The sequence below is a fragment of the Aulonocara stuartgranti genome, assembly GCF_965226115.1.
Source record: "Aulonocara stuartgranti genome assembly, chromosome: 23".
Classification (NCBI taxonomy): domain Eukaryota; kingdom Metazoa; phylum Chordata; class Actinopteri; order Cichliformes; family Cichlidae; genus Aulonocara; species Aulonocara stuartgranti.
In genome coordinates, this window is record NC_138958.1 from 39,056,154 (window position 1) to 39,067,325 (window position 11,172).

An 11,172-nucleotide genomic window follows, 5' to 3' on the forward strand; every position below is an offset into this window, starting at 1 on the left:
ACCCGCCTCCCTTTCCTCCCCTTCCCTCTTCATTAGCTGACCTAGGCACCTTGCAGTGTTTCACCTCCACTTCATTTAAACACGTCGGTCATGCAGTAGATAGCCGTAGCTCTGCTATGTCCGTGTTTGCGTGTGGTCGTCGTTGTCGGAATGTGTTGATCTCTTAGCAGCCGACGTGGCGACACTCGACTCGAGCGCGAATGAATTTGTTCGAAATTCTTCAGATGAGCCGATTTCATTGGGTCAGGTGTGACTTTATAGCCTGACACTCAGTAATAGTGATGATAATGATATTAATAATAAACCGAAGCTGCGTTTTTGTCATCTGGCTTTGTTTTTAACGCAGCACGCTAAAACGATGGCTTGTTCCGCAGGCCGTACAGTCACATCTGGCTCATGAGCTTTCTCCAAACTAATATTAAAGGCTGTCAGTGTGTGAATGCTTTGTAACCTTTGGCTTCCAAGGTCGAGTTATGCCACTGTGTCCCTAAACAGCTGCTACTGCCTTGCAATGTCTCGCCAAACTTGGGAACATACTAAGTCTTTCCCATGAGGACAGTTGGAGCGCTGTAGATGCTGTTTGGTTGTAGCCTCTGTACGTGTTTTCCCAGCTTTCCTTTAAACAGGAAAGATAACCTGGAGGGTGTTGCTGTGATTTGACGCAACGCCTTTAGACACACAGGAATGTTTTGTTTTTTTTGTTTTGTTTTGTTTTTTTGCTTTCTGTCATTGAAGCTTTAACGCAGAATCACATTATTGCTCTCCCTTGTTTCTCTCTTTCCACAATCCCCATCTCCATGTCTCCATAACCACCTCTTTCCCTCTTCCTGTTCTTCCTGTTCCTCACGTACCCTTAACTTTTTTTCTTTTTCCACCATCTTCTTTCATGACTTTCTTTTCGTCTGGCTCTGCTCCAATCCTCTTTGTTTTACCCATCCATTTATATATCTTTTTTTTCTCTTCTCCTTTGATTTGTTTCCCTTTTGCCTGCGCCTCTCCCTCCATTATCCCCCTCCCCACAGGCTTGTAAGCCCAATCACAGTGCAGAGGGCGGGGGCTCGGGTCAGTCTCTGCCTCCTCACGTGGGCTCGCTTGGCCAAGCGGACGACCAGTCCTGCCCAGCCAAGAGGAGGAAAGCCTCCGGTCCTGCCAAGGTAAATATGGCAGTTGTTTCCCTCGTAGTAAGCAGAGTTTACTCAGAACTGAACTGGGGTGGCAGAGGCGGTAATTCCAGTTTCATTCACCTTAATACAGCTTCTTTTTGTTTTTTCACCTCAGGGTGATTCATGGGCCAGTAATCCAGCACAGCCAGTCCCCAACTGGTACCTCTCACCACAGAAATTACAGGTTAGCAACATTTTCATCTATTTATCTTAAAAAAAAAGGTCATCATTATTTTTAGGTGTCACATGGTTCTCACTCTTTCTGTCTGTCTTCAGATGTTGGAACAGTTACGGAGTAATCGGGCCAACTTGAAGCCGCCGCAGCTCCAGATGTTGGAGCAGCTGGAGGCTCAGCTCGCCATAATGCAGCAGCACCAGCACCAGGTATTGAACAACTTCTAGCATATTCAAAGTGATGAACAGCATCGCTTTTCCCTTTTTGTCTTGAATTTATCCTATTAGTTTACAAGAACGCTGCAGAATAAACGTGAGAAATTCACAGCGAGGGTCGGGTGAATGTTTTGGGTTTAGATCAGCACTGACTCTGGTGCTTCTATAAACACGGTAGTTAAAGGCTTTAAACTGTGATGGCAGAGTAAATAAACTCGCTAATCCAGAGTGGGTAAACACTGCCTGATCTCCAGCCCCACAGCATTATTCTTAAATCACTCTAACGGTGAGCTGTGGCATGTTGAGGCATTAACCCGTCGCATCTTGTGCCAAACCACGCATCAGTGGTGGAAGGTTTCAACACTCAGAGGTGAATGTTTTTGTTTGTTTTTGTTTTCTCCTGGCTGCTTCCATGTTTGTCTCAGCTCACCCGTCTGGTTTTTCAGATGTGATAAATCACTCGCCGGCGATTATGATTGACAGTTTCAAAGTATTGTTTTATTTTTCTTTCACAGATGAGACAGAGCGCCTCAGGAGGTCAGGTGCGCCCATCTCTCCCCAACGGCCCCACTACCAACTCCCTCCCCTCCCCCAACCCCAGCCTGCACCCCATGCGGCCCCACCTGGGACCCCACCGGCCACCGTGTCCGCCTCAGCCACTGGCCAACGGGCCCGTGGGCTCCGCGCCGCACGGACACTTGGACCCGCTCCCCGCGGGTGACAGTAGTAACAGTAGTAGTAATAGTAGTAGTAGTAGTAATAATAATCAGCCAGGGCCCGCGCCCACAGGACCCAACGGAGACGTGCCTTACCTGCAACCTGCCGGCAGCGGCGGTGCAGCACTGCTACCTCACACCTGCACAAACACGCAAACACAGGACGCCATGCCGCGCCAGGCCCTGCACCTAAACTCCTCTCAGGTGAGACGCCTCACTGATGGGCTTTGTTCTCTTTTGTTTTTTATTCCAGCGCTGGTGACGGTGCCTGCTCTGCTCTCAGCTGCCGTGTTAAGTAATAGATAAAAGCGTGATTTAATCCACAGAGCTACGTTCATAAAAGCTGTCAGAAACCATTGACATTACTTACATTTTTATTCATTTTAATTTGTATTTTTATTGAATTCATTTTTTCTACGTCTGTTTTCTATTATTATTTTATACACATGTGACTGTGCATCCACATGGGCACATTTCTGGCTCTGACACAGAGCCTGTATAAAAGCCCAGCTTACACATCATAATTACAGCCACACGTGTCCATGGTTACTGCCTACGAGTGCACTTCCTAACAGCTGTGCTCTTTTTCCTTCAGGGGCTTCAGAAGGGGTCTGTTCCACATGGCTCCAGCAGTGAGGGGACCCTCTCTCACCCCGAGACCCCCAACTCCACCACCCTCGCGCACCCCAACAATCAGGTTGGACATTCCACTAATGCCCCGTCGCCGCGGCCTCATAACCACCTCCCATCCCCGCCCTCCCTCCCCCACTCCTCTACCTCAGGTGGAGCAGGACCCAGTGTGTCCGCTACCAAAGATGGCAACGCCACAGCCGCGTCCCTCGGCAACGGCAACTCTGTGGTCAAGACACCGTCGCCGCTGCCATCAGCTGATGGCAAAGCAGCGCAGGGGGACGGCCTAGCCAATCACATCCACTCGGATGGCGGCAAAGTGGTAGAAGGCGGCGACAAGCCGAGCCTTAGCGCAGACAATCCTAGGCTATCTGCCCTGCTGGCAGGGGGGAAGGGTCCAGAGGAGAGCGAGGGGCCGTCAGAAGGGACTGCGCCTGCGGCATCCACCACCTCGGATCCCCACAAGAAAATCAACAACATCCACCCGGCCGTCCTGCCCTCCACCCCCCACGCACAGGGTAGCTCAGCTGCCTCCTCGCCCATCTCTGCCATATCCACCGCCACACCTTCACCCAAATCCTCAGAGCACACCCAGGCATGTGGCCACAGTCCTGCTGGCACCGCAGCCACTGCACCCGCCGTCAACGGCAACAGCAAAGGAGGTATTTCCGAGGACTCCCAGAGCCCGCTGAAGGCTGAGCCGCCTGCCGTCACCAGTCTCAAAGCTACGCCTCCGCACGGACACAGCTCCTCGTCGTCGTCATCGTCGTCTTCAATATCCATCTACCCCAGCTCCACAGACGTGCTGAAGGCCTGCAGGTGAGAAGCCTCATTGTTTTTCTTTCACATTATGGAGTCTTGCGGATGCACTCAGACAGCACGCTTCTTTCCTCTCGTCAGGAACGATCGCATTGGCGTTGTTGTTGTTGTTTTTTGGCGCATGCACAAAGAACACGCAGTCAGGCTGCGACAGGGGCTTTAAGTGCATTAGCAAAACACCAGTTTTCTGGCATCTTACAAACTGAGAGTGACTTAGAGCTGAGTATGTTCTGGCAAGAACAGCACTGAGTTAAGTGTGTTTGAGGTACTAATGGAAATGTGCAGCTGCTCCCGTGTAAATGAGAGAAAATGCGTGTGCCTCACTCAGCTAATTTAGTGCTGAAATGTAGCGTTTAAGGGTTTTCAATTATGTAACCTAATGTTTGGAACATGTCTGGAATGTTCTCCAAAGTCGTAGCAAAGTTTAAGACCATTTTTTTATTTGCTGCCTGTGCAGAATGAGAGCAGGATGGCCGGGCTGTGTGGGTTGTTTTGAGCATGTCTCCTCCCTGTGGAATTACAGTGTAACTGCAGTACTAACAGCAAATTATTATGTAACTGTCAACAACACCGAAGAAGGCTACTGGGCAGTCTTGTTGCCATGCAGATATTATTCAGTTAAACGGAGCCCTTCATGTGATTACAGACCTTCCATCAAGTGGAAATAAATGGTTTGAGGTTTTGTTTTTTGTTTTTTTTAGTTTACATTTTTTGTATTAAAATGTGCCATCACACCTTGCAAGGTTCTAATGATACCACTGATATTGCTGAGAAGGAATTTGAGAGAAGTGTTTGCATCACTGCTGTGGCTGAGGAGGTTTTGTGTGCTGTGCATGTGCAGAAACCTGGGGAAGAACGGTCTGTCCAACAGCAGCATCCTCCTCGATAAGTGCCCCCCGCCACGCCTGCCACCTCCACCCTCACCAGCCCTGCCCAAAGACAAGCTCAACCCTCCCACACCTAGCATCTACGTGAGTATTAGCCATCAGCAAAATAAGTACATTTTAAATTTCTTCAGTTTTTAGCGCCCGAATTAAAAAAAAAATTACTTTCTGTTTCCTGTGGCTGGACCAGCTGGAGAACAAGAGAGATGCTTTCTTCCCCCCGCTGCACCAGTTCTGCACAAACCCCTCCAACCCCGTCACTGTCATTCGAGGACTGGCTGGAGCTCTCAAACTGGGTAAATGGCTCCGTTACAAACGTGTGTGTGTGTATGTTTGCCGTCACAGAGATGATCGAAGCTTCATCTGTGTGCGGGTGTGTTTCTTCACGCAGACTTGGGTCTGTTTTCCACAAAGACGTTGGTCGAGGCCAATCCAGAGCACCTGGTGGAGGTCTGGACTCAGCTCTCCCAGCCCGCCGATGAGAACTGGGATCCGACCGGCACCAAGAAAATGTGGCGCTGTGAGAGCGCCCGCTCCCAAACCACCATCGCCAAATACGCCCAGTATCAGGCCGCCTCCTTCCAAGAGTCCCTGCGGGTCAGTTCCACTTTGCCTGTCACTTCAGAGAAGGATTCAGCTCGACTATAATCCTGAACTCACACTTTTTTGGTTTGTTTGCAGGAAGAGAATGAAAAGAAGGCACTAAAGGAGCCCTCAGACACAGAGCCAGCGTCAGCAGAGAGGTACCTATCAGCGTTCTTTAATAAAGACCCAGGTTTAATTATTTTGGCCCTGTTACAAAATCTCCAGGCTCTGATTTTTGTTCAGCTTTTCTCTGGTTTTCTGCAGAAACATAATGCAGAACATACTGAACATATTTTCTGCGAGTGATTATGGTCGTACTCTGTGTGTGGCTTATTGGGAATTCTCTGTGTGTCTTAAGTGCTGCCCGCAAAAGAAGGGGACCTTTGAAATACATCAAGTTTGGAACCAACATCGACGTGTCGGACGAACGGAAGTGAGTCTCATCTCAAAGTCTCATCTGCCTTTCATAGCTTGTCTCTCGAGAGTGTAACCCAGAAAAAACAGAGCTGCCTGTGTGAGAATCTGTTTGATTTCTTTGCTGTCCCTGAGTTAAAGTCTGAACTATTTGAGCAAATTTCAACCAAAAATAAGAGAACTGCTCATCTGAACCATGTTAAACTTGGCACTGTGGACACGTACGCAGCAGTACATCTGCCTTATTATTGTTGTTGTTATTAATACGATACTTTAAACAGTTTGAGTTAAGCACCGCTCTCGTCTCACCTGCCAGGTGGAAACAGCAGCTCCAGGAGCTCAGCAAACTCCCAGCCTTCGCTCGAGTGGTTTCCGCCGGCAACCTGCTCAGTCACGTGGGTCACACCATCATGGGTATGAACACAGTCCAGCTCTACATGAAGGTGCCTGGGAGCCGGATACCAGGTCAGCACACTAACAAGAAATTATGTCTAAAGTATTCATTTAGTTATTTATTTTTGAAGTGGTCAAAGAACATTTGTTCCCTCCCCCACCCCCCCACCCAGGTCATCAGGAACACAATAACTTCTGTGCCGTCAACATCAACATTGGACCAGGAGACTGTGAATGGTTTGCAGTACCGGAGCCCTACTGGGGAGTGATGAGCAACTTCTGTGAAAAGTAAGGAGCTCTTTATCTTTCTCCTCTCGTTCTCTCAGCTTATACGCACGCGCCTCCCAACCTCTCTTCTCAAACTCCTCCTTCCTCCAGGAACAACATCAACTTCCTGATGGGCTCGTGGTGGCCTAACCTGGAGGACTTGTACGAGGCCGACGTGCCCGTCTACCGCTTCATTCAGCGCCCGGGCGACTTGGTGTGGCTTAACACTGGCACAGTGCACTGGGTGCAGGCTATTGGCTGGTGCAATAACATCGCCTGGAACGTGGGACCTCTTACCGGTATGAAGTCAGAGAGAGCATATTTTCTCTTAATAATAATAGTAGTAGTAATAAACCTTTTTCACCCACAGTTATAGCTCAGAAGCACTGAGGTGTGATTGAAGGGTTCTGATCCACAGCCGGGTTGATTTTATTTTTGCCGCCAGAAGGAAAATCTAAAGCAGCCGTTACACTCCGCCAGAGTCCGCTGACAGAAAACGAGCAATTTTACCTCCAAAGCTGGAGTTTATGTACTCGTGTTTCTCCTATGAGATTAAAAATATAGAGGCTGGCGGCTTTGAAAACAGCTTTTAACCACTTTTAAACCCGTCGTTACCCTTGACTGAGGCAGGCCTCGTATTTCAGGCCATCTCTCTGCTAAACATCTGTTACTGGAAAAGTCTCTATTTGCTCATCAGCTGGGAGCCAAAGTTGAGAAGCATTCAGAATATGAATACATTTGTGATGCTCTGACCTTTCTCCGTAATGTTTCCCTGCTGATTTTTGCCCTTTTCAGCTGATTAACGAGCTGACTGCAGCGCAGTTTTAAATCCACGTAGTCTGTGTGACTGTTTATGCTTACGCTGACTGATGAAGGGCTCCTGGCTGTCGGCATCCCGTGCGTGTCTATGTCCAATAAAGTCCAGAATGTTCTCCTAAATCTTTAAACTGCTCTTTCAGCTCACCAGTACAAGCTGGCTGTGGAGCGATACGAGTGGAATAAGCTCCAGAGCGTCAAGTCCATGGTTCCCATGGTGCACCTCTCCTGGAACATGGCGCGCAACATTAAAGTGTCCGACCACAAGCTGTTCGAGATGATCAAGTAAGTCGCGGGGGCTTCTGCGGCTTCTTTTTTTCCTTTCTTTTCCACCCATCGCTGACGCCTCTGTTCCCGTCACAGGTACTGCTTGCTGCGGACACTGAAGCAGTGCCAGTGGGTGAAGGAAGCCTTGGCGGCAGCCGGCAAGGAAACGGTGCTGAGGCCGAGGACCAGGGACGAGCCGGCCCACTACTGCACCATCTGTGAGGTCAGTGAACAACACCGGGAACATTGCAGCACCAGGGGTGTGAATTTTAACAGGATGTCACATTTTTCTGGCTTTGCAGCTTTTTCGAGTGAAAGATAATAGTCGTCGGCGCAATCGTTCCCACTCACATCCTGAATATTACTCTGCACCCTGGATTGTTAGATTAGAGAAGTTTAGTCCCTTAACTGTGTGTTTCACGTGTGAATTATAAGCATGTGGCTCAGGTAGGTAGAGCAGGTCGTCTGCTAATCAAAAGGATGATAGAAGAGGATCATACTTTCAGCTGCTTTTTTAGAAAAGCTTTCCATTAAGCGTCTTTTGTCAATTGCTGTGATAATCGCAGACAGTTGCAAGAGAAACTCAGCCTGTGGATTTAGTTTTGTAACGCGTGTTTTTGTGTGTGTGATCCACAGGTGGAAGTGTTCAACCTGCTGTTTGTGCGCCGCGAGCTCCTGTCCAAGAAGCAGTGCGTGGTCCACTGCCAGGATTGTGCCCGAAAAGGCAGCGCCGCACTGGACGACTTCGTGGTGCTGGAGCAGTACAGGATGGAGGACATGATGCAGGTCTACGACCAGTTCACATTAGTAAGTCGTTAGATTTGTCAGTGCCCCAAAGCTCATATCACTACTATTTACACACAACCGATAAGTGCCATCTTATTTGCCGATAGCTGGCCAGCAGGGCCGATATTAGCCCATATGAAACATCAGCAGTGGCGGGAACTCACTGCAGAGGATTTGAACTTGAGGAATAATCGCTCTGTACCATCTCTCCTTCTCTCTCTGCGCAGGCCCCTCCTCTTCATTCATCTTCGTCTTGACATTAGGCGACTCTTCTTCTGCTGTGGAGCCATGAAGCCCATTTACAGGAACTTGTACTGAGATCTAAAAAAACTGAAAGAACAAACATACACGGACCATTTCTGATATTCAGGAAAGCCAAGGCCGACTCTACCCGACCCCCTCATCACCACCACCACCACCCACCCTCTCTGCCGCCCCTTCTGTATGGCTGGTCTCCATAGCGACGGCTGGAGGCTGAGGCGGCGGAGCGTGTCTGTCTATGCAACCCCCGTACAAAGAGCCCGGCGGAGGGCCTTCCACAAGAGGGCGCCACACCGAGCTCCATAACGGGACTCTTGTTTTCTCTCTTTCCCTCCTCCTCCTGTTCTCCGCCTTGCCAGGCCACCCACCCACCTCTCCTCCCTCCCCACTCCTCCTCTAGAGACAATGGCTCAGCCCTGTTTTAATTGAGGACTTAATCAGATGATCGGGAACAGGGAGGGGAAGGTGGGGTGGGGGGCGGGGACAAGGGGCAGGGGTGTTTTGTAGATACTTGTTAACTCTCCCAACTGGCAACACCACCCGTAAAAGACTACTGACTTGACAACCCGTCTTTCTCTCTCTTTGTTTCTTTCTCCTTGTTTTCTATTCCGATGACTGGGTGATTTTTTTTTTCTTTCTTTTTTTTCTTTTTGTGGAGGGGGGTAGAACTTCCCCCTCCAAAAAAAAAATTTCTTCAGTCCACCCTCCTCCTTCTTCTCCCCCTTTAAGGAGCACTAGCCTAACTGGTCTTTTTCTATGGTAGATAGTAACTTTAAGAGTTTGGAAAAGCAGAATCCTCCCTACCTGACCCCCACCCACCAAAAAAATAAAATTAAAAAAATTTGTAATGTGAAGAATTTAGGTGAATTTAGGTTCTCCCCCCTCTCCCCCCCCCCCTTTTTTTTTTTTTTCTTTTGTTCACAGCTTTTATGTATTTTATCTTCGTCTCATTCTTTTCAAAGCTTTGATGTTTTTGTTTCTTAGGTTTAACAAAAAAATAAACAAAAAAAATAGGGAAAAAAACTTACTAGCCAAGTCACAAAGAAAATGGGTTGCACATAGACTTATGGAATTAAGTTTAATTTGTGATTTTGTTTTGTTTGTTTTTTTGTTTTATGTTTCTAATCTTGATGTAAATTTACACTATTTATAAATACATATTTATTGCTTGAAAATATTTGTTGATGGAATGCTGTTATTTTTTCCAGAGTACCTGCCATTAAATTTGAAGGAGTTTTGTCATTTTAACACGACTCCTTTTACATTTTATATATATATAAATATAAATATATATATATATAAATAAATTGCTTAGCAAGCGTTGTACAGAAACGGACATTTAAAATTGTTTTATTGTTTGAAGAATGTTTTATGATGAGTCAATAAACACAAAGTTGACAAATTATCTGCAGTTTTCTTGTTTTGTTTTTTGTTTTTGTTGTTTTTTGGCTTCCTGGAACATACAAAGCACATTCGTATACATTCAGTAGGAGTAAAAATACATGAAACAATGCAGGTGTTGGGTGGAGGCCTGAAACCCAGCAGACAATGTAGCTGTAGACTGACACACACAGATTCCTACACTGTATGCCAGGTTCAGAACTTAACCAGGTTCTCAGAATTTCTCTTACTTTTATTCGAGAAACAAACTCTACAGTCCCCGCATGGCCTCGGATCAACTCCGCCTGAGGCTTTTTTCCACCCAGTGGGTGGTTATTCGAGACACTTCTTAGAAATTTAAAAGGTGCGTAGTAGAGGAGATCACAGGAAAAGGGTGTAAGCTACACAGAAAACTCAAACAGGAAATAATACACTAATCCTGCTGATAAGGAATTTCAAATGCCAGTGGGAAAAAAAAGAAGAAGAGCAAAATATATTAAAAATCACCTAAAGATTGTATTCAGAATAAGGCGGCTGTCAGCAGAGACCCAGTAGCCAGATGTAGCTGCTGCCAGCCCCACAGGATCTACACTGACTACTGAGCAACCGCTGGGTGCCCTGCGGCTCTGCAGCTCCGTCTGGAGCCAAAACTGGAGCCACTGTTCAGCCGAGAGAGGAAATGATGAGGAGGGGAAACGACTTCAAGCTGCTTCAGACTGCTGCGGATGTAATGCAGGTGAGGATGTGGATACAGTTTGTAATGACATAGTCACACGCCAATAAATTAAAAAAACAAGAGAAAACACTTTTTTTTTTTTTTTAACATAGTGCTCCAACACAAAGTCCTTGAAAATGAGAGGTACATACACTTGAACATGCTCATTTTACATAGAAGCAGAGCCACTAACAATGCTGCAACAGGCAGACACCCTTTCCCCGCTTGCACCTTCACCCTGCCAATTTCCTCTGTTGACAACGTGCAAAAAGGTTGTTTGCAGGAGTCTATTTTCCACATAAGATCCTTTGGTAGTGCAACAACCCTTTTTACACTCCCTGCAACAGCGAGGAAGTCGTTTTTGGTGTTCGTGTCTTCCGATGTGTTTTAATTTAACCGAGCCACTGTGGGTAAATCACTGAAAACGTCCCAGACCACTTAGTCTCTTTTCTCCTGTACAGACTTGTTTCATTGTCTAATCTTTTTTTTTTTCTTAATTACTTGATCATATTGGATGTTATATAACCACCAGTGACATGGAAAAATGTGTATTCCCTGGCTGATTGGCAGTGGTTCCTGGAGGTTGCTGGCTATTGCTGGGCAATATTGGTTGCAAAGAAGGTGCTGCACCTAAAACCTCCCAGTGATAGCCACGGTCACTGGAGTTTTTCCAACTTTTGTCTGCA

General features: G+C 47.2%; 1 protein-coding gene across 2 annotated transcripts in view; it reads left to right on the forward strand.

Moving 5' to 3' along the window:
• LOC309700629 (lysine-specific demethylase 6A-like) overlaps window positions 1-9,909 on the forward strand; it is a 35,683-nt gene extending 25,774 nt beyond the window's left edge. For both annotated transcript variants that reach the window (XM_082524309.1, XM_082524310.1), the window contains 17 exons: window positions 1,023-1,154; window positions 1,279-1,347; window positions 1,440-1,547; window positions 2,069-2,473; window positions 2,865-3,718; window positions 4,560-4,689; window positions 4,793-4,898; window positions 4,994-5,199; window positions 5,284-5,345; window positions 5,546-5,620; window positions 5,918-6,066; window positions 6,168-6,282; window positions 6,373-6,560; window positions 7,221-7,362; window positions 7,441-7,567; window positions 7,981-8,151; window positions 8,358-9,909. In XM_082524309.1, coding sequence (XP_082380435.1) covers window positions 1,023-1,154; window positions 1,279-1,347; window positions 1,440-1,547; window positions 2,069-2,473; window positions 2,865-3,718; window positions 4,560-4,689; window positions 4,793-4,898; window positions 4,994-5,199; window positions 5,284-5,345; window positions 5,546-5,620; window positions 5,918-6,066; window positions 6,168-6,282; window positions 6,373-6,560; window positions 7,221-7,362; window positions 7,441-7,567; window positions 7,981-8,151; window positions 8,358-8,387 — 3,069 coding nt within the window. In that variant the 3' untranslated portion in view covers window positions 8,388-9,909. The remainder of the gene's footprint in view (window positions 1-1,022; window positions 1,155-1,278; window positions 1,348-1,439; window positions 1,548-2,068; window positions 2,474-2,864; window positions 3,719-4,559; window positions 4,690-4,792; window positions 4,899-4,993; window positions 5,200-5,283; window positions 5,346-5,545; window positions 5,621-5,917; window positions 6,067-6,167; window positions 6,283-6,372; window positions 6,561-7,220; window positions 7,363-7,440; window positions 7,568-7,980; window positions 8,152-8,357) is intronic.
• The last annotated feature ends 1,263 nt before the right edge of the window (window positions 9,910-11,172 follow it).